At 40.7% G+C, this 27,336-nt stretch overlaps 1 protein-coding gene across 33 annotated transcripts in view; it reads right to left on the bottom strand.

The window, feature by feature from the left end:
- DIS3L2 (DIS3 like 3'-5' exoribonuclease 2) overlaps positions 1-27,336 on the bottom strand; it is a 344,241-nt gene that overhangs the window by 272,539 nt on the left and 44,366 nt on the right. For all 33 annotated transcript variants that reach the window (XR_011540208.1, XM_070620166.1, XM_070620179.1 and 30 more), the window contains 4 exons: positions 24,812-24,959; positions 24,132-24,289; positions 16,398-16,451; positions 10,018-10,119 (listed from right to left, as the gene is read on the bottom strand). Coding sequence is in view for 32 of the 33 variants with exons in the window: in XM_070620166.1 (XP_070476267.1) it covers positions 10,018-10,119; positions 16,398-16,451; positions 24,132-24,289; positions 24,812-24,863 (366 nt within the window). In the remaining variant the exon portion in view is untranslated. The remainder of the gene's footprint in view (positions 1-10,017; positions 10,120-16,397; positions 16,452-24,131; positions 24,290-24,811; positions 24,960-27,336) is intronic.

Here is a 27,336-nt window from a genome sequence, read left to right as displayed (position 1 = left end):
TACCAAGTAAATGCCAGTACATTTAGTATAAACTTCCTTGCCTTTCACTTACAAAAACTGCACCATTAACTTAATTCAAAGAGCAACAAATTTACTTTGTATCACACATTGTACTTTAAAGCAAGAATTACAAAACTAAGGGTGACCTTAAAGACCATCTAGATCATTTTCAGGTATTTCTGAATTCTTTTTTCATTAGTGGGGATGAATTTGTAGTGAGTGATGTAGAAGCTTTTGCCTGATCTCCCTAATGATCAACAGTATACACTTCAAAGATGGCTAGTCAAGAATGCAACGTATAACGAACCTATTAACCCACTGTGGTAGTCATTAGTGCAGTTCACCAGACATATCCTGCTATCTCTACCTGCACACACTTGGTAGGACTGTAATTTTGGGGCCTCTTGTGGTTGAGTAGAGCCAGATGATTCGTTCTGGCCAATGAGTTGTGAGCAGAACTGATAGAGTCACTTTTGGACAAAGGCATTTTAAATATGGCCCTGTTTCCTTCTGCCCCAGAAAGGGGGAATATAGATGTTACATTCAGACTGAGTTCTGGAGTGAAGATAATACAAAGGAAAGCCCTAAATGATCTTGATGGGCAAGGGCCATGAGTAAGAAATAAACCATGTCATTCGACAGTATTACCTTACCATACAACTGTCCGGCAATTTAGATGCTTCAAAGGAATGCACACCAAGACACCAATATTTTATGTCAACATTTTATGTCTGCTCTGAGTAAATGTTATCAGTGGTAAATTCAAGAGCTGGGAATAGTAAATTTGAGTTATTATGTGATCTTAGCCAAACTATGACTCTCAGTCCTTATTTCAAAGAATAATAATAGTAATATCTGTTCTTTCTCGAGCACTTATAATGTGCCAGCATTGCTTTAAGTACTTTATCTACATTAACTCATTGCTTACAATGAACGTGAATTTCACCAAACCATCTCCATGGAGTTAAGAAGGAATGAATTAGTTTTCTAGCAAATAATCCTGAAATATTAATTGGGAGTTTCCCAGCACAAATAAGCTACTCTATCCTTAAATGATACATTCCTTATTTCAGACATTTCAGTTTGAATTACAGAGATCTGAAGGCATGTTTAAAGCAGGCAAGAACCTGAAGCATTTGATCCCAGAGCTGGCAATAATGAAGAAGAAAAGATGATTGTTAAAAATAGGTTTGTGTATATAACAATTTGGGGAAAATATGATCATGTTAGTAGATATACCTTACCCACCATACAGCTCAGGGTGGAGGCTCCAAAGACCTTGCCCTCCATCATTAAGTACCTTCCAAGTCTTTTTTGGGCCTGCCATGAAGGCGAAGAAACCAAACAGTTCTAAGAAATCCTAATTCCACTGGAATTGAGAACAATCCAAAATGATAGTGGTTACATAAGAGATTGGATTAAATATAATCTAGCATGATGGGTGCATATTTAAAGAAGAACTTGGAAGACAAAACTTTAAAACAATCACTTAAAGGAAAAGTGAGTTGTCAAAGGAAACAATTTACTGTACTAGACCATAAGAAGGTTTGGAACAGCCATTGAAAATTACGGATTAAATGTGCACTTTGATTTTTTTTGTTTGTTTAATTTACAACAAGAGTATTTACTCCTATCAGCACTTCCTTTATACTTTCAAACTCAAGTTATTTCTTTCTTTCTGGGCCAATCTCTTCCAAAATACCCATCCATACTTTTATTCACTTGCTGAAGTGTTAGTATCTCTGCAGAAAAATAAGTTTTCTTAGTAACTGTATAACAGACATGTTAGAAAATATAGAATAATTATCCCTGATTCTCCACCCTCCTTAATTCACGTATAGACTCGACTCTGTTATAAATTAAGTGAAACAATCCTGTCCCAAGAGAAACTCAGACTTAGCTAACAAAGTGCTTGATTGATTTTTCCCCCACTGTATCCATCCTCTCAGTAGAATGCAGGTGCACAACAAATATCTCAGGGATAAATGAATGGCACTATAGTTTTTTCAGTGGGTATCAATACATCAAATGGATTCTAGCCTTTCTTCTTATATTTTTAAATATTCAGACAAAAGAATATAGAAGCTAAAGTGCAGTGAGTTGAAATTTCACTTGAAATCCATCCCCAACTCTTCATCCAGTAAGCTTCTATTTCACATAGTTTTACCTGATTGAGTCTGATTTTGATATGCTCGTCAGCCTCTTTCACTCTGATTTTCTGTGGGCCACTCACTATGGCTGCCTCAACTAAGCTGCTCACCCTAGTTCCCAATCAAGCAAGGCAGGCAATACTTACATAGCTTTGGTTCCTCCAACAGGAGGGCTTAGTTTTTAACCCACCTCCCAAATCCAAGATACCAGAACTGAATTCTGGGCTCCTAAAACTCCTTCGGTACAACCAAAAAAGGCCCAGAATTGTGGCTCTTGGGGTTGGTCTTTTGCATTGGTTCCTGCTCCCAGTGCTGCTCTAGCCAATTCTCCTAGCTTGGGCATCAAATCCTATCCTTGACTCCCAGCCCAGTGGCTGCCTCTATCAGTACGCTTGTAATAAGACAGTCCCACATCTCTGGTATTAGAATCCTGTCTCAAAGCCCCTGAAGGACCCACCTCTTATATGACAACTGCCTATTGGCCTTCTGAATACCTGTACCATGTGCCCCATGAATTTGGGACCTGCTGCCAACAAAGCAGGATGGCATCCGAGTCTGTGACCCCTTTGACTCTGTGCCTTGTCCAGCAAGCTGTAGCTCTTGAATTGGCTTCATAATCAGGTCAGTTCTCTCAGTATCTGATCCACTATCTAGGGCAGATATCTGAGGTTGTGACGCATTCCCAACACCTGCCTCCATAATGCCCTGAGAAACCATCATATCTCTCTAGTCTTAAGCTATAACCACCAGAATTCTAATTAATTTTTTCTAAATTGTTTATTTTCTAGAATAATACTAGGCCTTTAGTCATTTCAACTGCTACAGCCATCTTCTTTACCCATGATGGCAACTCAAGATACTACCAATGCTAAAGCACATATTACTATTTTCTGGATTTATACTGATTTTTATGATACCTGACAATATCTATTTAAAGATCCAGTAACTCTCTTCTTTATACCTCTGGAATATCAAATAACAATGAGATCATGTTATGAGGAGACGTGAATCTGAATTCCAACTCTGTCACTCGCTAATAATATGTTCCCTAAATAAGTAAGATGTTTAAGTTAAGCCTCAGGGTTCTCATTCACAAAACTGGGATAGAGATGCAAACTAAAGAATGGTGTGAGGCCTAAATACAGTTTCTAGTACACAGTAAGCACTAAAAAGTTAGCAATCACCTAGCATCTACAGGGTTTACATATGCCTATTTGTAATGTATTGCACTGGAATATTAAGAGAAGGAAAATAATAGGATAAACTTATTATAGTTAACAAAAAAAGATGAAGGACAGGGTTGTTTAACGGTTATGGGAGATGAACCTGATAGGAGAAAAGAAAGAACAGGAAAAGGAAAGAGAATGGAAAAGGCAGGGCGAAGATCAAATAAATGGCAAACCGAAGAGTTTATAGAGCGAAGAGCAGGATTCCATGAGCTTCTGTAAAAGGGGGCCAAGGACACCGGTCTTCCAAGAGGACAGCATCTTAGGATGATGCAGAACAGTTAGGAATCCCCTGCTCTCGCCAGTGTCTAGGAGAGCTGGTTGAAGGGCTGTAGCACTTAGTCAAAGGCACGGCAGGAAGAGAGAGCCTTACTCCATAAGTTCCTCCCTAAAAGTGGCAATTTTCACAACCCTCTCTTGCCAAATCACTCTAGCCCAAATCATTCTCATCCTAAAACAAAACCAAACCTCTCTTCTTCTCCATTCCCATCCTTCAAACCTTAGTTCAAATGTAACCTCCTCTTGACAGCTTCCCCAATTCTCTCAGATAGAATTTGGTGCTCCTTTAACAACACGTATTTCTCTTTCTATCCTGCAAACCATCCTACTGTTGTTCCCATCCAGCCTATGAGTTCCTTAAGAGCAAAGCCTGTGACCTATTTGAGTCTGTACCTCCAGCATCTGGCACGGGGCAGGAGGGGTGAAGGATGAGAAGTCATAGGTAGCCTGCACTGCTCTGGGCAGAATTGTTAGAATCAGTGGCTCCTAACCATTTGGGGGACATGCCCCCCCTACTTTGAAAACCTGAAGAAAGCCACAGACCCTCAGCCTAGAAGAATACAGACACACACTCACTCCAAAAAATAAAAAACCCCATAAGAGCATTAAGCTAAAAGTCAAGAGATCTGGATTCTACTCCCTGGTTCTCAAACAAGTCACTTAATTTCCCAATTGACAAAGTGAAGAAACTATCATTTGCCCTTTAACAATCCTTCACTAGATATTTGTAATAAAAATATATATATATATATTTAAAAATGTGGAAGAATTCTGAAATTAAAATCATTATATAAGAGCAAATTATTTTTTATTATTGCCTCACAGCTTGATACTTTTACAGCTATCTATTTTGCCAAAAAACATGCTGTGAAATAAATTGACTATTTACTACTACAGCTAAAAGAACTGTTGTTTTTTCTAAAACCCCAAAGGCCCTGTAGTTTACATACCCAAGAGGGGTGAGCACAACAAGCATAAAGAAGCAAAGATGAACAATCCAATTAATTCACATTTGCTCACACCATTGACTACAGATTCCTTTGATAACAATATGCTTTTGTACTAACAAACCTGTAATACAATTGGCCAGTATGCTTTGAGATGTTTATATCCTACATGTCAGGGATTCTTGATGACAGTCTGAACATTCTCTTCTCTCTAGTTTGACCCTGTCACCAACAACTGTCACAGGTGGGCTACAGCCAACAGAGACCCCTCTTCAGAGTGGGAAGCTGTGAAATACTCTAACTAATGAGGCCTAAGAGACATACCTAATAGGCGCTGACTTCAATACAGAAAACAACTGTCGGGGCTGGCCCGGTGGTGTAGTGGTTAAGTTCGAACGCTACACTTCAGCAGCACAAGGTTCACAGGTTCGGATATGGCACAGATCTAGCACCACTCATCAGGCCACACTGTGGTAGCATCCCACACAAAATAGAGGAAGACTGGCATAGATGTTAGCTCAACGACAATCTTCCTCAAGCAAAAGGGGGAAAACTGACAACAGATGTTAGCTCAGAGATAATCTTCCTCACCAGAAAAAAAAAAGCAATTGTCAGGCAGCCAGTGTGAAGACATTAGGAGCTCCGCAGAAACAGATAAGTAAGGAACCCTGGGCCATCCTCTACATTTCATATCTTCTGAAAACTGAAGAGGGTCTATGCACACATCAAGGCAGTCGTTCTATCATTTCCATTACTCCACTCCTAGCAACTCAAAGGGCAGGGTCCTCCTTGTCAGTCTAGGCCTTTCTCTGTATCCATACCAATCCCTGCTCAAGAGGATGTCAATAAAGAGAGGGCTCAGGTTCCCGCCTATCAGGGAGATTTCATGACCCAGCCACAACTGTTAAGATTCACATTTCTCACTCAATTATCTTCCTGCCAACCAGATCTCAAATCCAGGGTCCAGAGAGTTAAGCCCCAGGCTCCGTAGCTGCTTCTTCCTCTTTCCCTCCTAACTCGCATATTACAGCCTTGTTACTAACAGTGTGGTTCCCGAACTAATTCTACTGAATTAGAATTGGCAATTTAACAAAATCCCCCAGTGAATCATCTGAAGGTTAAAGACAAGCATTGGTCTATCAGACTGGCCTCAGTTCTACTGAGGTATCCCCTCAGCCATCTTTCTCCGACAGGAAACAGCTGCTCTCCGCTTTGCTCTGCACACCCCCTCACGAATGCCATCTCCTCTCCAGACTCCTGCATACTAACTGGCCTTCTGAGCTCCTCTATTTCCCTCTGCCCATCCACCTAGAAACCCAAGGGCTGCCCATTCCCACACAGGACAGTGACTGCTATGATTCTTGACGAGGTACCTGGCCCACCTACTTGTACCTCTGAAGACAGCTTCCAAAGCCAAGAGACAGCATTTCTCACCATCAGCTGAGGCCTCCTTTAATTCCTCTCAGTAATGTTTTATAGTTTTAGTGTACATGTCTTAGACATCTTTGGTTGAATTAACCCCTAAGTATTTCATATTATTGATCCTATTAAAAATAGAACTTTAAGAAATTTTTTAATTTCCAATTTTTCATTGCTAGTAGGTAGAAGTACAATTGATTTTCGGATATCAGCCTTCTGTCCTTCAACCTTGCCAAACTCACTTATTAGTTCTAGTAGCTTTTTTTGTAGATTCCTTAGGATTTTATACATAGAAGTCATATAGTCTGAGAATAAAGACAGTTTTTACTTCTTCCTTTCCATTTGAATGCTTTTTTTTCTATCGCTTGATTGTACTGGCTAGAATCTCCAGAACAATGTTGAATAAAATGGATGAGCAGGAACATTCTTACCTCATTCTCAGTATTGGAGGAAAAGCATTTAGTCTTTCACCACTAAGAACGAAGTTAGTTCAAAGTATCTCCTAGATGTTCTTCACCAGATTGAGAACGTCCTCTTCTATTCCTAGTTTGCTGTGAGTTTTTATCATGAATGGTGGCAGACTTTTATCAAATGCATTTTCTGCATCTATTGAAATGATGGCATTTTATTTAAATACAGTGTTTAGTCTGTTAATATGATGAATTATATCAAATTACTGTTCAAATATTAAACCAACCTTGCATTGCTGGGATAAATCCCATTTGCTTATGTTGTATTATCCTTTTAATATGTTGCTGGATTCTATTTGCTAATATTTTGTTGATTTTTTTCAACTATGTTTGTGAGAAGTGTTAGTCTATAGCTTTCTTTTCTTATAATGTCTTTTCCTGGTTTTGGTATTAGGGCAATGCTGGCCTCATAGAATGAGCTGGAAAAGGTTTCCTCCTCTTGCATTTTCTGGATGCGTTTGTGTAGAATCAGGATTATTTCCTTTAATGTTTAGTAGAATTCATCAGTAAATGAACCCATCTAGGCCTCCATATATTCTCAACATGCCTCTTAATATGTCCAAAAAGAAACTAAACTTAACATGGCCAACCAAAACTAATAATTTTTGCAATAAAACACGCTATTCCCCACTATTCCTCATCTCAGACATCATACTCATCCATTTTGCTTAAACCAGAATTAATATCCTTGATTCCCATTTCACTCACCTTTCTCCTCAAATCCATCTTTAAGTCCTATTAGCTCTACTTTCAAAATGTATCCCTACTTCTGAGATCTTTACTATCACCTAGATCTTTACTATGACCCAGTATTAGCCTCCTACCTAGCCATCCCAATGCACAACTGCCCCCACTACACTCCATTCTCCAAATAACAGAGAGTGTTTTTTGGCTAGATAAGATCATATCACTCTCTAGCTTAAAACTCCATCTGGCCCTTAACCTCTTCTGCCTTTAGATAGTAACCATAAAATAGAAAAACAACATGTTGTGTCTATGTAGCCTGAATGTACTGACTGTAAGAATGCTACAAAAATTTCTGTAAATTCTTATCTGCTTAACTAGCTCCAATGACCCAGGAATTTACAAAATTAGACCTCTTGGGAAAAAACACAACTTTGCTGTGTTGAGTCTTAAAGGAGGTATAAGTTTTCGTCTAGAAGCAAAGATACCAAAGCAGAAATAAGAACACCCAAGTCCTAAACCTACCCTTCTACAACTCAACAACAACAAACACCTTCACCTCCAACCTATCCCTATCTTCTTACGCTTCATGCCCAAAGCAAGAGTGCTTCGGACAAGACCAGGAAAGGCTGTGCTCACTGGTCTTAAACACAAATGGGTGAAGAACAAGGGAAATAATGCAACTGGTTTATTTATTCATATGTCTTTTTATTTTAGCCATCCCGTCTCAGCCAAGGACAGGAAGGATGCCAAGCAACGTGGCCTTGCTCTTTCAACCAACCTCATCCACCTCTGCAAAACTCAATAGGTGCTCTACTGTATGCTCTCCATTCCTACTCTTCAACCAGTCAACACCTCATAGCTTCTCTGGTCATCTCCAGACCCATCAGACGTGCTAATCACTCTTCTATTTCTTTCTATCCTACCTGTTCTCACCCCTTAAGTCAAAAGAAGCCACCATCCTTCTTGTTCCTTCTTGGCTCATCTTCACTACAATACTGCCTCGTTACTCCCTCAGATGACCTCTGGGAATACTTTCTTTGGTTTGACCAGGCCCTAATGCATTCCTCTTATCTTCTTAGACCTGGTCAACACTGTATTAGATGATGCTGTCAAGAAAAAAGGAAGTGACTTAAATCAATCTATATTCATGGGACCTGGAGCCAACCCTTAGCTGTGCTTTCCAGGAATCAAGGCAGAATACATCCACAATCGGCAGCACCTGGGGGTGGCACAGGGTGGAGGGGGTGGTAGGAGGGTGGACAGGTGGATCTGGACTAGGATAATTCACTCTCACAAAACTCTGCACTTCACAGCATTTATCAAAATTATCCTTAAATATGTATAAGTGTGATTAGTATCTGTCTCTTTCTACCTGCACTCTCCAGAAGACTCAAAGCCCCTTGAGGGCAAGAACTATGTCTATCTTAACCATTACTAAATTCTACGCACCCTATATATCCCTGGCACATAGGTCTAACTCAATTACTCTAGCCCTGTCAGATAAAAAAGAATTTAATTTATGCCTCAACAAAGCTCTCAGATAAGGTAGAACTTTCCACATTTCTGGAAAAGCTAATAATAAAAACTAACATTTCTTGAGCTGCTATCAGGGTCAGGCACCACTCTACGATTTTTACATGTGTTCTCATTTACTCCCTATGACATACCTATGAAGTAGGTAGTACGACTATATCCATTTTATGGATGAGACATTTGAGGCACAGAGAGGTTATAATTTGCCCAAAATTATACAGATGAGTGGCAGAGATGGGATTCAAATCCAAGCAGCCTATCCCAAAATCCCACTCTCTTAATCACTATGCTGTAACCTCTCACTGAAGAAGACACCAAATTCTTGAGGACCAATGAACTGAGCCAAATAAAAGATATGATATGAAGAAATGCTATGAAGAAAAACTCAGACATAAAAGTTGCCAGTTCTACATCACAATTCAAAGTTACTATGAATCATTCCAGCACCTGAGCCTTATTTAAAACAATAGTCAAAACAAAAACCATATCTTCCTTTTCAACTGACAGACATAGATGGAGACTGAAACACAGCCAAAAACATTTTCTTCTGGAGCCAGCCCTGTGGCTAAGTGGTTAAGTTTGCACGCTCCACTTCCCTGGTCCAGGGTTTCGCCAGTTCAGATCCTGGGCACGGACCTAGCACTGCTCATCAAGACAAGCTGAGGCGGCATCCCACATAGCACAACCAGAAGGACCTACAACTAGAATATACAACCATTTACTGGGGGGCTTTGGGGAGAAGAAGAATAGGAAAAAAAAAGGACTGGCAACAGATGTTAGCTCAGGTGCCAATCTTTAAAACAAAAAAATTTTCTTCTGCCATCGGATCTGCTTTATAAAAATAGTGTCTACTTTGTGTGCCAAGGTAGGTCCAATCACCAAAGTGGGCCCTAGAGAACTAGATATGTGTTCCCTGAGTTTTCCAGTAAAGGCAGCAGCAATTTGCCATCATCTCCATGGCTTTGTCTTTCCAGTTCTCCCAGCCTGAAATGTGTGAAAATAATACATATCCAGTTTGAATGTCCCCTGCACGCTTTTTTTCCATCCTAAAAATTACCAGAAACCAATGCAAGGCACGTGAGAGGGAAGACAGATCACAGGGGAGGAAGTGACAAGAACAACTCAAATCGTTATGTGTCTATGCCCCAGATGCTTCTATGTCTCAAGCACTCCATGGCCTGCGTCTGAGGCAACCACAAGGCCTTAGGAGTCTGTGACTGCTTCAATTTACGATGCCTCATTAATGCACTACGGAACGTAAAAGGCTCTGAGAAGTCTAGAATTAGAAAAGGAAAATTTAACTCACCTTCCACTGTTCCTCCGGAAACAGCTTCACGACCACCAGATCCCCATTCAATGCTCTATTACGAGCAACGACCCCATCAATAAAAATGTCTCGATCACCATCCTAAATTGAAGAGAGAAATAAAATACTCAGCTTACCACAGCTTGGAACCAAAAATTACTTCCTTGGTTCAAAGATTGTAGACTCTACCATCTGTCCACTGACTTGACAGGAACACTAGTGCACAGCCACAAACAGACCTAGAGGGAGCTCAGTCTCTCTGAAACCAAGAGAAATGCTGATGAACACACAAGAGTAGGCTAAAAGAACACTTAAAAATCACCGAGTAAGAGAAGATCTACCACAGCCAGGCCAAAACAAACAAAACATAAAGCAAAAGACTGGGATTGCACAGTGAAAGGAGTAGGTTTTCCTTTTTTGTTTTAAATAAAATAAAGCATGATGATACCTCTTCCACACTAACTGAATTTTTTTAAGGGGAAGGGTGAAAAATAGAAGGTTTCCAAGAAAACAGAACAACAACATACAATTCCCCAAGAAAACCAACTGAGAGCAGAAGCAATAAGCAGCTCTAGGTTCTCCAGGAGGAAACCAGCAAAATCATACTCTCCCCAGGAAAGCGGCAGAGAGAGCAAACTGTGGTTGTTTTTACGGAGACCTACGTAGAAGGCAAAGAAGAAAAGGAAAGGGATGGAAGATGAGATTCATAAGGGGCTGGCCTGGTGGCGCAGTGGTTAAGTTCGCACGTTCCACTTCTCGGTGGCCCAGGGTTCACCAGTTCGGATCCCGGGTGCGGACATGGCACTGCTTAGCAAAAGCCATTCTGTGGTAGGCGTCCCATGTATAAAATAGAGGAAGATGGGCATGGATGTTAGCTCAGGGCCAGTCTTCCTCAGCAAAAAGAGGAGGATTGGCAGTAGTTAGCTCAGGGCTAATCTTCCTCAAAATAAATAAATAAATAAAAAGATGAGATTCATAAAATTTTCTCACATTCTACCTCTCTCACTGACTTAGGAGCAGGGTGAACTCCTGACACAACAAGGGTGAACACAACAAGGCACAAAAACCTCAATCACATGCTTACAAACAACCCACTTTAAGCAGTGTAGCCCCAGTGAACTCCCCAGGTATCAACTGCTAAACTTAAATATTAGGGGACAGAGTCTTCCTATGAAGCCAAACTACTTTGCCAGAAACACTTCAATGGAAAAGATAGCTAAGGAAAAGCATGCCTTCAGCAGTCAGGTTCCATGAAAAAAATTTTTTGAAATGTTTCATCAACAAACATGCAAACACATACTCTAATCCTTTTATCCTTCCCAAAGTTTATACTACGTACTTCTTTTCAGAGGATAAGAGAGAAGCAAAATGTTAATTTTTCTTAAAAGAGGTAATAGCAAACAGACTTGGAAAGCCAGCACTCAAAATTTTCTAACAGAGACACTTGATAGATATAAAATAGATTTAACACTCAACAGATTTCAGGTGATTACTATGACATTTTAGTTAAAGTTAAAACGAGCACTCCAAATGCACCAACCCCCTCCCCGCCAAAAAATGGGATCCTAGACACTCAGCATTTTTTATAGTTTCTAATTATAAACCAGTAGAGATCTTTTAGAACAGTCTTTTTGTTCAACTTCCAATCTAGCCATGGCTGGCAGCTGTAGGCTGCAGTTTGCCAAACCTGACCCACCCTCACCCCTGAGGAACAGGTACCATGTTAGCCACAAAGACAGAATTACTGCAGTTGACCTCATGACAAGCTTCTCAGAGAGAAGGAAGAGGCAACCAGTTAATAGAGAGTGAACAACTGAAGTGTGGTACAACATCATCAACGGCTGCCTTCTGCAATTCATAAAGCAATAGGATCTCTCTGACCTCCCTAGAACGAAGAGAGCGCTGTCTGGAGGTCATCCTAACCCGTTATCATGGTCAAAACATATGCCATGAGATTGCTCTTTCATAAGCAGCTCAGAGATTTAAGATGGTAAGACACTGGTATTGTCATGTTTCTATCCCAAGAAAAATAGGGCTGAGTTGAACCTCAGACAATACACAAATCTATATATACTGCACCACTCCTCAGCTCTTACTTGATTCATTCAGAAGCCTGCATCTATTGCAGAATCTCTTAAAGATGCTAAACTTGGGAACCACTTAATATTAAAAATGAGTCATCCCTCTTAACTACTTTTTAAGGCCAGAGGGTTCAGCCTTTTATTTGAATGCCAAAAGACTTGCTCTAACCATCAGAAAGAATAGAAAAAAGAAAAATGGATAGTGAACAACCCTTGAGGGAAATACAAAGGGATCTGGGGGTGGTCTAACTAAATACTTAGAAGGCTGGAGCGGGGACGACAACCCAAGTCTGCTAGGATGGTCAGAGCATCCTCCATCAATGGAACAGCTCCCTTTCGGCCAGAAATAAACCCCACAGATGTCGAAAGGGTGCCTCCCATGACAAGATGCACAAAAACGTTACAGAACTTCTTCTACCAACTTAATTCAGAATGCGTACTGAGCTTTTAGTAAAAAGCCAGGTTTTTACATCTGATCCATTTCCCCTCTTTATCTTATCCCCAAATCAGATAAAAAGGCATCTCAATAATATCTATTTATTTTGGTTTGCTTGAAAGTCACAAGGTTTTATTCTAACTCTGTATTTTACTGTTGCAAGTTCCAGGAGACTGGCAGGTACACATATAAGTGACTTATCCCGCACATTTTGGGTTTGTCATAAGAAAATGAAAATCGACTTGCTATCAGTAGAAATTATAACGAACCTAAGTCCACTTCCCCTAAAGCAAAGTACTTTTTTATACCTGATGATCAATTCATTGTTCCTAGCCTGCTGACTTAAGTCGATATTTTAACATAGCAAATGACACTGTGTAAGCTCACAACTGTTTTTAGAGTAAGAATAAACCTACATAATTTCATCAAACTAGTCTATTGCTATCTCTCCGAAAACTTTAGAATTTGAAAGTTGTGAGGAACATTAGAGAATATTTAATCCACCCCTCATTTTACCAACAAGGAAACTTTTCTGTTTCTTGTTGTCAGAGCAGTGGCTACATCTTCTTTAAAATCAATTCCTGTCTTTATTCCTCCTGCTGAAGCAGGGGACAGTAACATTCAGGCCCTGGTTCTGACATTCAACCTCCTAGTCTACCTGTGAGCATTTTCAAGTTCACACTTCATATGGAACATGAGCTATGTATACTCAGAAATCCAGACCAATGGTGGGATTTATCTACATGTAATTTATTGCCTCTATTATCTTCTTTTTCAATTGCTTTCTAAAATGCTTCTAAAAACTGAAACTGAGGGGCTGGCCTGGTGGCACAGTGGTTAAGTGAGCATGTTCCACTTTGGCAGCCTGGGGTTCGCCAGTTTGGATCCCGGGTGCAGACATGGCACTGCTTGGCAGGCCAGGCTGTGGCAGGCATCCCACATATAAAGTGGAGGAAGATGGGCACGGATGTTAGCTCAGGGCCAGTCTTCCTCAGCAAAAAGAGGAGGATTGACAGCAGATATTAGCTCAGGGCTAATCTTCCTCAAAAAAATAAAAGAACCTGAAACTGACCAAAAAGCCACAAAACTAAAATGCAGGATTGTCCCAGTGTCCAAAACCAGAGTATCTACAATCACTCACCACTGGGCCGCGATAGAGCTTTTACAGTCTGTTCTTAATTACTTAGAAGTAAATCATTTGGCATTTTTTCTCCCTTTGAGACAATATTACTACTTCATAGTGGCCAGATAGGGAATAAAAGAGCTATAGAAATAAGCCATCCTAATATCACCACTGTCTAAAAAATTCTAAATAGGACATGCAAGGAATACAATTTCAAGAACAACTTGAGCTCTTGAAACATCAGTAACTTTTGCTTCTAAACTTCCTTTAACAAGCCAGATTAAACAGTGACAACACATCATTTGCAAATTTAAATCACATCAATTTAACTTACAGGAACCTAACTAGGCCCCACACTTTAGAGGATCTCTGCTCTGGCCCTCCTCCAGCCACACCCCTCCCCATTAGGTAAGGAGTTCTCAGGGCCAAATGGATGTGCATTCCCACTTGTACTCAGCCCCAAGCCCACTTCCAGGGCTTATACAGGCATATTCCCCAGGTCTGTCTTCCCAAAGGCAGACCACATAACAGGTGGCACCTCTGGACTTGACAGGTAGCTAAAGGGAGGTATTTCTAAGGGGTACGGACAGAGCTTAGACATGTGGGATAAGGCACCCACATAGGTGCATGCAAAGGCGCTTGCTGAACGAGGGAGCAGCAAAGAGGGGTCATGTAGCCAGGACTGGGAAGGGAAGAGGGGCAGGCCAGAGGTGGACCCTCTCCACGCAGCCACATTTCAGCAGGGAGCTCCAAGGAGTCAAAGTTCTACATTTGAACCCTAGTACGTGGAGCTATATTTGGCAAGGGATATATTTTATTTGTCATGAATGTATTTTACTTAACAGTTTGTTAGTCTGATTTATAATTTTTAAATATTATTATAAGGCATGCGTGACTCTGTTCTTATGTCCCAGGCCCCACACTTGTCGGGAGCTGGCCTGACAGGGATCTAACTTAGAAAAATTCAATACTGTGTACTCAAGGAAGAGAGAAAGGAAAGAGCAAAATTTTCAAAACGCTATATGTACTTCCCCTTATCATTCCAATCAGTGAGAGCAAAGCTCAGTGTGCATGGGAGATGGGAGATTGGAAATCGGCTCAGTTCCCAGGTGCCTCTCAGGATGAACTCATTATTGCACTGGGTGTGATTCTCACGCTTAAAAATCCATGTTTTTCACACACCAGAGCCCCTAATATAATCAAGCTCCTTCAACCAGTATGGCAATGAAGAAACAGTCATTCTTTCTAATGTGGAGAAAATGCTGGTCATGCTAGACTTATTGAGAGATGGTTTATCCATCTCCAACACAGCACGTTATTAAGAGATTTTCATGGGTAATTTTTTTGATCACTAAATGTGATTTTCACCTTATGAGCAAACTCTGGAATCTAACACCTATGTAAACTGTTCTCCCACTGTATGACAGAACTGCTTCTGCAGCTAAGTTACTACCTCAAATCTGACCCTCAATTCTACAATCCAAGTACCTGGGTCAGCATATATACAGTCATGGATATGGATACAAACAGGGATATGTTCTGAGAAGTGCATCGTCAGGTGATCTCGTGTCGTGCGAACATCACAGAGGTACTTACACAAGCCTAGAAGGTACAGCCTACTATACACCTAGGCCACATGGTACTAATCTTACGGGACCAGCTGTGTATGCAGCCCATCGCAGACCAAAATGTCATTATGTGGTGCACGACTGTACCATGTTCTGTCATAGGAACAGAACATGATTCAGAGAGAACAATGTGACACGCGAGTGATAGTTTTTATCTAATCCAATGGGTAAGACCTGAACTTGAGATACAAATGTGAATCCCTGGCTTCTGGAGGGCAAGGGAAAACAAGGACTAAACAGAGTTTGAGAAGAGGTTTTAAAGTTATTGTAACAACAACAACAATATCCATAAAGTTCATGACTAAACTTGTATTCTCATTAAACTTGTCAATTCACATAATATGTTAACTAAAATATATGTATTCCATGTCCTCAACTATAAGCAGAAATGTATTCCTATGGTCTCTTCCACTGTGAAAAATCGGTAATTCTACAACTATCCTATTTATGGCGTCCTGGAAAAGTTAGGTCAGGAATTCAAGAATATTGCTCTCCCAGCTTTGCACAATTAAGCCTTATCCAGAAACCTGCTGCTAACTAAACATCAGAGAGAACTTCCCTTAGCAGGAGAGAGCCTGTTAAAATGGGTCATGAACGTAAGAAAGGATATAAAGACCCAACGGTAAAGAGCCTTGTCCTCAGTCCTATCACCTGCTTAAAAGTGAAGTGAGAAACTCGGACCAAAAATAAAAATGCATTATGCATTATTTTTGGACAAATTTTCAGATTAGCTCATGCAGTAGATTGAAAGTAGATACCGTATTTGTTTAGCAAAGATTAACTTAAATCAGTGGAAAACCCATAAATCCCTTTAAGCTATAAACCAAGGGCATCCAGTTACACGAAATGGTGGGTGTCTGCGCGGGTTCAGCTGCTCTCTGCAGCCTGGTAACAAATGCCATCCCTTTCATTTGAAGTGTGATTTTAAGACTGGCAGAGGGAGTTGTTAACCAAAGGCAAATTTTGTTTATTTAAATTTGAAACAAATTCTTGCCCATCCTCAATTTTGTTTTACTACTCTGCCTTTTAGTTTGAATATACGATTTCAGTTTCAGAGCACATCTAAAAAATTAAATGTGACATTAAGTTTATTATAAAGTTATTGAACTTACCGGGGAAGGAATGAAGGCTTCATGAAACTTCTTTGGATTAATTCTCAATATACCCTTTAAAATAAAAAGGAAAATCTGTGAAAATTTAACTAGTTATACACTTACGATTTTTCCATAAGTATGTTATTCTCCAATAAAAAGTTTTTAAATTAATTAAACAGTTCGATTTAGGAAACAAGTTAGATGTATGAGAACTATTCATTAAATGCATGAAACATGATTCATATTGATGTCTGACACAGGGTTCCATCAAAAACTGAAAGCTCACGCCGGCACCTTGCTGCAAAGAGGCAGAGGTGAGAAGCAAGAGCTTGGCATGGAGTAGGAAAGTGAGAACTATTGGGATTTTATGTGCCCCTATATGCTAGTCTTCAAATTTAAACTTTTACTTTAAGAACAAGGTTATCTGGCTATTACGCCTCACTGCATAATGACCTTTTTTATTCTCTAAGACTTTTCCACAATTGCTTGTTTCTGTGACAATTTTCAAAGTGACACAGGTTGATTTCCAACCTGGATACTTAGCCTTGAGGGACTGGATGTATATTTTTTACTCTGGCCCCTCTTCAGAGCTGAATGAGTCAATAATTCAAAAAGGTCCAGAATCAGCTCTTAATGTAAATGGGAATCCTGGCTTCAACAGCCAGGCCACCCAGTCTGCCTTCGACTTCATGTTATTCCAGCACCAAACCAGGGTCTGCTTCTATTTACGCACAGGGGTGCAGGTGGGGGCCGCCTTCAATAGCAGTTCAGTATTTGAGGCTCTTGCAGGAAGCTGTAACCCTCCCCACGTTCCAGCTGCATTTGAAGGCCGCTGGAACTCACGGATGGAGGCAGTTATTTTCCTAAGAGCCAGACTAAAAGCTTGTCTTGAGAAAGTGTTTTAAATAACATTTCCCCACTAAAATGAGTAGAAAGACTCAAAGATACATAATTAACGAAATAAGTGAGGACATAAAATAAAGCAGAAAATAATTCTTTCTTTCATTGGTGCACCATGTTTAAATTACAAATTTCCATGCAACAGTTTATACTACTATTAACATCCTAAGTAGACGACTACAAATGTTCATTCAGTCTTTAATTCCACAATTATTTACTGAATCCTGACTATGTTCAAGACCCTGAGACAGACAATGTGGGAGAGAGAGTGAGGAGCAGGTTCAGTCCTTGTTTATAAAGTAAAACATGGAGAATGCCGTAAGTGAGGGTACAGCTCACTTTCACCAGGGGGCACCAGGAAAGGCTTCAGTGCTGGTGTCTGACCTGGTCCTTGAAGGAGGAGCAAAATTGGCAGATAAATCAGAAGAGAAACACAGGCAGAGACCCCTGTGTAAGCAAGAGCGATTAAGAGGGCAAATACTCTTCTCCCCTCCTGCTGTGCCTCTGCTTAGGGTAAGAGAGAGAAGGGCCAGGAGATAAGGACGACGAGGCTCCCGAGGTCAGTCCCCTTTTATGAATGTCACTGCAGTTTCACTTCTAGGACAGCTGTTTCTTGCTGAGGGAGGGAAGAAAAAGGCTTATTACATTTATCTTAAATATTCTTCCTCTCTCTCAACAAATACTTCCTGACGACTAGCATGACAGGCACTATACTAATCGACGGGGACAGAATGGAGAGTAACAACAGACAGTCTCTACCCTCTAAGAGCTTACAGTCTAGTGAGGAGAAGACTCTCCAGATAAGTAAAAGTAAATTCATTGAAGTTAAATTTTTTTAAATTTATTCTCTGACTGCAGGCATGTTTTTCTAACCTAAGTTTTGTCCCCCCCCCAATTGCTATTCTAGTATCATCCCTTCTAGCTCAGTGAATGTTTAGTACATGAAGAAGTACAGGGATGAGAATGCCTTCCGCTTTGAGAGTACCTTAAGTACAGAGCACTTAGAGAGGCCAAGGCTGAGCTCAGGGGAAAGAGACAGGTTGCTCAGGGCTGTATCTAGGCTCTATTTAAAAGAACAAATATTTAAAGGACCTTAAAGATTCTATTCTTGATTGTCTTTTCCAAACTTCCTGACAGGTAAAAGCACACAGGGAAGGACAGAAGACTTGTAGAAGAAAAACATTTACAATTTGACTGGAGCGTACTCTCCAGAACTGGACCTCAGGAACAGATCCCCTAGAGTGTACAGATCGCACCACGGAAGGAATCTCTACAGAGTTCCATAGCAGACCAGAGACAGCCCCACAGCCTGATGGAAGAAGCTGTCAGTAAAGCATGTCCAGAAATGGTCTTTTAACTAAAAGAGACTTGCTGCAGCTGTTTTGTCTCACCCCCCGACAGAAGTCCAGGACTTCATTTCCATATTTTTATGAGCATCACCTAATCTGCCCCAATCCTTCATCTCTGCTCTTTCTCCTCAATCCTTTCCCGGGCCTGGCACGTGATCAGTGAGGCTCCTACATCCTCCGTCTCTTCTCTGACTGCTCCTGTTCCTCCCTGCCTTAACTGAAACCTGGCTGTCCCCTGATACGATCACTTCCCTTGAAGTGCCCTCAAAGGGAGCCTATTTTCTCTCTCCTATCCCATGTTTCTCAGGGACCAGAAAAGGAATGTTTCCTCCCTGCTTCCCCATTGTAGCTTTAAAATTATTTTTTTCCTCCCTTCTCTTTCAAAACCCCCAGATCCTTTGAAGTTAATGTCACTAGCTCCTGCTATATCTCCTTGGTCCCATCCTCTTCAAACCTTCTGATCATTTCCCTGATTCACTAATGCTTTGACTCATAGCTCACTGTCTTCCTCTCCACCTCCATTCCTATAAACAGTTACAGTACTTCACATCCATATGGATGACCAGGTAACCCTAACCAGTCACTCCAGCCACCCTGTCCTCCACTCACACCAGCCACTCTCTCCCATGTTCATAGCTGGTATCTTGTCAGTGCTAATCACACCACCTCCAAACAGGAAAAGTCAAATAGCACACTTTCTGATCACAATCTTCTAGTTTCCCAGCTCACTTAAGGCAAAAATTCCATTTCAACAATTCATCGTCTTCAGTAAGACCTCCAACCATGGATCTGACCTCCTTTTTGCAATTCATCGTCTTCCCACTATGTTTATTCCCTTCCTCGGCCAGCTAGTTGCTATGGCCTATCAGTACCTCCTGCCCTTGCAAACCCTGAGCCTTGGGTCCACTCTTCCTCTCATATTCAACTAGCAAAACCTCATTCTCTGTTGACACCTGCCTTCTCCACGCCTACACCTAAGGGGCTGAATGTTACTGTAGAAAAGTACCACACAACTGAGCTAATTAGCCTAACTTGGCAATCACAAACATATTTCATTTGGCTTACAAGATGTTTGAGAATGCTTACAACTGAGGAACTTTACACACAAACATGTATTTCCAGATTTTCTCAAAAAATCAGCTAATCCCACATGGCAACAACCACCAGAGATGAATAACAGACGCTTCTCTTATAGCAATAAAAACAATTGTAAATAACACTTATACTGGTATACTACGTGTCACACACTGTTTTAAGAGCTTTATGTACATCAACTAATTTAACCCCAAAACAACCCTATGAAGTAAGTACTATTATCCTCTATTTTACAAATAGAAAACTGAGGCACTGAGAGGTGCCCCCTTTCAGACCACATTCAAGCCCAAGCAGTCTGGCTCCAGAGTCCTTGCTCTTAACTACTGCAGACTGCCTCTCTGTGTGCCACAGGCACCATCAGGGCCTCTGCACTCATTCATGCCATCTGCTTCCTTCCCCCCAAAAACCAGCACCACATCCCAAGCCTCAGTCTTCCCTATCTTGGTTAACAGCAACATCAACCATCCAGGTGCTCTACTCAAAACCTTAGCAGGCATCCTTTATTCCTCCCTTTTCCACATTTAATCTATCTGCATGCCATGCCACTTCTAGCTCCACATTCATCCACTTCTTTCCATCTTCACTGCCACCGCCCTGTTCACGTCTCCATATTTTCTTGCCTGGTTTACTCTGATAGCCTTCTACATGGTCTCCCAGCTTGCACTCTAGTTTATTTGCCTCACAACTGTCAAAGAGATGTTTTTAAAGAATAAAATAGATCATGTCCTTCCACTGCTTAACATCCCTCAGTGACTCCCCACCGTTCTTAAAATGGTGACAGCTGCCTAACTCTCCAACTTGTTCCCACATTGTAATTCCCTTTGTCCAAACGACTTCCTTCTTAGTCCTCAAAAACACCAAGCCTTTTTCTAACTGGTGTTCTTCCACAAGCTGATCTCTCTGCCCATAATGTTCTTTTCCTAATTCTTCAAATGGCTGGCTCATTGTCACCATTCAGACCTCAATTCAGAGATCACCTCCTCAGAGAGGCCTAACCACCTTATGGAAATTAGCTCCCCTAATTATTCTCTCTCATCTTTCTTACTTTCCTGTTAGCATTCGTCACGGGCTGTAATTTTCTCTTTATTTCTTCAGTTGTTTTTGCCTGTCTCCCCTGGTGAATTGCCTATCTTGCTCACCAGTATATGCCTAGCACTTATTGGCAGTCAAGAAACATTTGTTGAGCTAATTAATTAATGTCTGCAGAGCTGAAGTTCTCCCACCACTCCTGTATTAATGTTATGAATATCATCTGTTCCTTCTAAATGACTATGCAGTCCACTGTAATGTCACCTCTATTCTTCTCTTTAATTCACACCCAAATGTTTTCCAGCTGATTTCACTCTTAACAAATGGTGAATGTCCCAGAAACTAGCCCATCCTGTCCTGTCTTCCTGGACTAGGATTTCTTTTGCGGTCCAATAACAACTCTACACCAATATTCTATTCTAAAAGGAACTCTGTCATCATGCCTCAGGCAGCTCTGGGGCTCAGCCTCAACCACGTTTAGCCAAAATATTAGTTCATGAAACCAGCCAGTTCTACCATCTTCATACCCATGTCACTTTGGTCATCACCCAAACCTGAGGCCCTTCCAGGCCTATCCCTTACTCTCATTTCACCCAGCATCTCCTATAATAACCTCCCAATACTGCACCTATGGAGAGAGAAAGGACACATGTTCTTTGCTATGCAAACTTGTTTACAAAATAATTTTCAAAACTACATGTACACGACCATGTCTTATTGCTAGTCAGTTCAAACATAGGAAAGAGATTTTTTTGGTCCCTGTGAACTCCTCTTCCCCACATAGGGCAAAATACCAATGCAATGTCAAAATTATTGGTCAAAGTATAAAAAACAAAATAAAATATTATTCTACTCCTATTTAAAGACACCTCCTCAATATCTCTCAATAAAAGTTTCTTCTCTGGATGGGGAGAAGAAAAAGGAGTCAATATACTTAAGTTTGAAGACAAAAGTTAACAAATGCTTGTAAGTATATCTTATAAGTTCAGTTTTCTCCAACAGCATTCAAATATCTTTTCTTGCCTAGCTTTTCACCTTACCCATCAAGGCCTGCACACAATAAAGTTTGTATCAGAAAGCAGATGGACTCTGTTTCTCTGCCTATGAAAATCTTATTTACAGCGTTGTATATTTCACATGGTGACCTCATATCTGGAACCCATTCCCTTCCCCATCTGCAGAGAACAACTGTTCTCATCTGCGAGGGGAGGCTCTGGCTGCAGAGTCTCATGATGTCACAGGCCAGGAGGAATCACTTACAAACTCCTGGGAATGAGAGTTGTTATATTGATCAGCTTTTTGCTTGGTTTTGTTTTGCTATCAGGAAAGAGTTGCTTCAAAAGTAAAAATTAATAGAAAGGAGCAAAAACTAATACCATTATAGGATATTTCCCTCACCCTATCCCTGTAAATTCTATCAACAAAACTATAAGCAATTTTTCTTACGAGTTATAACAACCAAGGTTCTCCTTACTCTTCTTGAAAGATAGCATGTTGATCCTTTACCCAGTAAATAAATATTTATTCAATATAAACTCACTAAGCATCAAATGCCAGGCATTGGGCTAATCTGTGGGAGTAAGACAGGACCCTGCCCACAAGGAAATGAATAGTCTATCTGAGGAAACAGAAATGCCAAGAAATGGAAATAGGTTTAGAATAAAGGGTAAACAAAGAAGTCAGCTTCAGGAAAGAGGTAATGGCTGATTCTGCTTGGAGAATTAAAGTAAGGCGTCTCAAAGCGGGTAACATTTAGGTAGGGACTTAAAAGGTCAAGTGCAATTACATCAAGATAGTGAGAGAAAGCATTCCAAGCACCAGGAACAGCGTGTACAGTCATAGCAGAATCAAAAAGCAGAGTTTTTATAGGAAACGTTTTGAAGATCAGGGTGGATGGAGCAGAATGCACCTGGAGGAGAGTGGCAGGAGATGAGAATGGGAAAGGCACAATGGGTCCTTGTACGTGAAACGAGATGAGGACCAAGAACAAAATGTAGATAAAACGGAGTTCAGCATGTGCACTGACCGATAACCAGCAAATGAGTGGATTAACAAATGGACAAATGTCCAAGGGCAACTTCGACTGTCCTAAGAGAGGTCTCATCAAAGAAATCCAAGGGAAGCTTTTAAAAAAAAAGCCAATAGTACTTCTAAAATCAGAGAGATCAATTCATTTGTTAAAAAGCATTCTCCATTCAAGAGTCTACATTAATCATATGTGCACTTGACCACAGGTAAATACAATAAGGTGATAAAAAGGAAGAGGAGATGATAGTATCTGTTAATCGGATGGATCTTTAGCCAAAAACACAAATCAGAATGAGAGAAAATGGAACGCAGTCAACATTTTCAAGTGAGCCAGGTAACACATGGCAGTATTTCTATACAAAATCCAAGAATTGTGAAATAGACTTAATTCAAAGAATATGTGTCCCTGCCTCCCTCTCCTCGTTACCTGCTATCTGCCCCACATTTCATGCGTAAGGAGATCTAAGCTGCCTTACTCCATGTTGTTTCATAAGTTCTTATTTTCCTTAGTGCTACTATCTCTCCATAGCTCTTTCCCACACACATATCACCCATTTAATAGGTCCAAATTAGCCATCCTTCTATATCTACTGCAGTTGTCACCTCCTGGAGTTTCCCAGTTCCCCCCAACATTCTCCCATATACCTTGGTCACACTTCTATCTGAGCACTTAGCATTTTTCCCTAAGTCACCTGTTCACGTGACTGCCTGCCCCGGACTGCACTGCCAGCTCAAAGAACAGAAAGGCAGTCTCATCCACCTTCGTCTTGAGAGCACCCATCGGCATGTTCCCAACTATAAACTGCTCCTGGCTCACAGTGGATGCTCAATAAACGTTTGCTGAGCCAAACCGCTGAACTGGCTTGTCAAAGTATTTTGTAAACTATAAAGCACTCAACAAATATTGTCTGCTGCTATTTACTGTTTCCTTTTCAACCTTATTCTCCATCATTCAGCATCCATGTGCTCCAGGCAAACTGAACTCTCAATGTTTCTTATAGCCACACTAGTCGGTCTGTTTGTAAAGCTCTTTCTCTATCCTCACCATTCAAACGGCACCAAGCCATGGCCTGGCTCAAATATTCCCCTTCCAATAAAACATTCCTGGATAACCCTAACTGGAAATAATGGCTCTCTCCCCTCAAATCTCAGAGCATGTTGTCTGTCTCTGTCTTGTGGCACTTATCATCTCTAATCGCACAGCAGGTCTAACAAGTGGAAGGCCCTGTGCCTGTTATGTCATCATTTCTCTCAAAGCACACATCACAGAACAATAAATAATTTAATGAGTAGACAGATTACTCCTCATTCTACATATTCAAGGAATAACTTTCTAGTCTGTTTTAAGCACCTGGATAAGTGTTCCTCTCTTCAAGCCTTCTGAAACATCTTCCTTGGACATGTAGGTTTCAAATATGCTCTTTTTCTTCCCTCGTAGGGACTTGTTCTTTGACTTTTTGTCACCTGGCGAAGCACCAACACCATGTGGGCCAACCAGAGAGGACACACCTAGAAACATGAGGCAGCAATCAACTCTTTCCTCAATCAAACACTCTGTATTTTTAAAACTGGAGATATTTTACCTTTTTTTAATTTAGAAGGACCAACAAGAGAATGAAACTCTCTGATAATGAATTCAAATAGTCACAAAAAAGAAAGAATGGGTAAAGGAAACATGAATAAAATATACTTAGACGAGACTTGAGTTTTAAATCAGCATTACAATATGCATGACATAATCTGAATAATAGATTCAGTATGCTTTGCTGTTTATAGACACAAACTTTTTAAAAATAGGAATTACAAAGATTGTCATTTTTCTAGAGGAAATTAAACAGCTGTATTCGATATAACAATAAATTAAGACAACAAGAAACCATACTTAATTCTAGAATAAATAACATGGGAGAATATTTAACAGGTCACGAAAAGAATTAAGCTCCCCTCAATTGTAAGACCCGCCCTGAACCTCCATTCCACTTTGATTTCAGGTCTCCAGTTGCTAGAGTAGATTCCATTTTCCTTTTGTACCTCTGGGGGTCTCCAGGGGCCGGAGTGTCAGCCTGTAGTCAGGATGGCTCATTACTGGTTCCAAGGTTGCCTCTTCTCTCCAATCCAGGAGGGCCTCCACTGCTCAGCTCAGAGTTCTTCCTGCCTTGAGCAGCTCAGTTCTTACTAGCTGAAACCAAAGAGAAATGGGTGACTAAAGACCAGTTAACCTGTAGCCTCTGTGCTCTCAAAAAATTAGTATTTGCATGACAAAGGCAATGTGGTGGCCCTCCTGGGTCCTGGTGTCACTCTCTCCCAGGCAGTTAGTCAAGCGTACCGTCTGTCCTGAGCTTCTTTTCAAGGCCCTCACCCTCACAGGTATCACCAGCCTGCCTGTTTGAGCCACTTTAACTAAAAACCTCCACAAATACGGCAATGAGGCAGAAGTTAAGGAGTTCCGCAGTTCTATTCAGCTTGTGAAATGCACAAGAGCAGGAGGGAATATAGTTTGAATAATAGTATAAAGATCTAGAATCTAAAGGCTCTAACGAAATAAGTACTAAATTAGGGCTCAAGAAAGTGGCATTTACTAAGTTTAACCTTGGATAAATGACGTTACTCTACAAAACCAAGTAAATCAATTCCTTAGAATTCATTAACAAAATCTAATTCATTGCCTCAACCTGAAGTCCAGAACTATGCAGGGAACCCCGACGGTTCACTAGCTTTCAAAAAAGAAGTGGCAATATTGTAGTTAGATATCTATTTCCCTTTTCTTACCTGCCATCATTTCAAACCAGTCATCTGACCAGAAGCTCAGGCAGCTGTTCCTAAGGCAGCTGCCTAGATCAGGGGACTGGAATGTGGGGCCATGCAGCTGGCCCCCCTGGCCTTCCACCTGGATACTGAACATGTCATCACAACTTCTACTTTCTACTCTAGGCTGGCCATAAGCCCAGGATTCAAGCCTATACTTGCAAATTTCCAAAATCCTGGTGGGCAGCCTGCTTTCCCATACATCGGATCAAGATGTCATTCTGAACACCACCTTCCATTTCCTCTAAATTTCCCACACATCCTTCACCAGAATGATGTAATTTTTCTTTAAATTTAAATTAATACTAACTCAGGAGAAGAGAAGCAACAGAGACAAAGGGTAACAGGTCACTTAGTGACACATGAAGAGATTTAGAGATAAAGGCAAAAAGTTGCAAGAAGGGAGAGAAACAGATGGTCTTACATAAACAACAAGGTAGTGGGACAGGCACATAGAGGAGTCCAGACCGATGGTTTAATTTGGAAATGCATTCATCCACTCAATTCAACAAATATTTCTGCAAGGTACCGTACTAGGCACAATGAAGAATACAAAAGTTAATTCGATTTACAAAAATCATATTGAAATAACAATATGAGTTGGGAAATGATAAGCAGGATATTTTTTAAAGTATGGGTAAATGTACATATGATGGGAAAATCTCCAGATCACAAAATCTGAGTGAGCTTCAGGAAAGATTTTAAAGAAGAACTGAGAATGTGAGAAACGCATACTGCCACAGAAGGAAACAAAAATGGAGACACAGAAGAACACAGGCAGGTTCTTGCAACATGAATTACACTTGGACAGAGTCCAGCCCATACAAAGGGAGGCAGTGGCAAGGAAATTAAAACAAATTGGAAGGTCTAGAAAACCAGCCCAACTTTTCCAAGTCAGTAGGGAATTTCTGAAGCATGAATGAGCAGAAGAGAACAACGACAAATCAGAGTTGTGTTTCAGGATTAAAATTAACCTGGCATAGGGTTCAGTCATCTGGAGTTGAGAAAGACTAGCAGCAGCTACACCTTAGGAAAGAAGTAGAAGAGACTGGGTGAAAGGAAAGAAAGGCCTGAACTAGAGTTGTACACGCAGACATTGAAACAAAGAAATCCTGAACATGATATGACACAGGACAAACTGGCTCCACTTGGCAACCAGGCAGATCTGGAGGAGAGCAAGGAGGTGGCAATTATCTCAGATTTCAGGTGAGGAGACTGGTAGACGATATTGTCACTAAGAGAAGATGATGAATTCTTCTTGGGGTATTATATACCTCTACATGGAAATACATATCTCTATACATACCTCTACACCAAATACTTGGAAACTAGAGCATAACTTAGATAAATTAGCCAGCCATCTGCATAAAGATGGTAACCCAAAGTTTTCTAGAATAGACAACACTGCCAAGAAAGTGTAAGCTGATACAGAAGAGGGCCTAGGACAAAATCTGGGTTAGGGCAACTTTTAGGAAATGCAAAGAGAAAGAAGTAAAAAATATAACAAAGAAACTAATAAAGGTGTAGAAAAAGAACCAATAGAGTTGGATGTTAAGAAAACAAGGGAGAAAATAATTTCCAAAGGAAGACAGGTTTATGATCAGGGTTTGTACCCACTACTAAATAAGAATACAAACAATGGCAGCCTTGGGTGGGGTGAGGAGTTGGGGGCAAGCTGTAAGCAAGAGAAAGACCATCCAAAAAGAAGAGCCAGAATTGAAAACGGGGTGCTTCACGTCAAGTCCTGATGC

This window comes from Equus przewalskii, chromosome 5, assembly GCF_037783145.1.
Source record: "Equus przewalskii isolate Varuska chromosome 5, EquPr2, whole genome shotgun sequence".
NCBI classification, from domain to species: Eukaryota; Metazoa; Chordata; class Mammalia; order Perissodactyla; family Equidae; genus Equus; species Equus przewalskii.
Note: the sequence above shows the minus strand (reverse complement) of the source record. Positions and strands in the feature narration are given on the sequence as shown.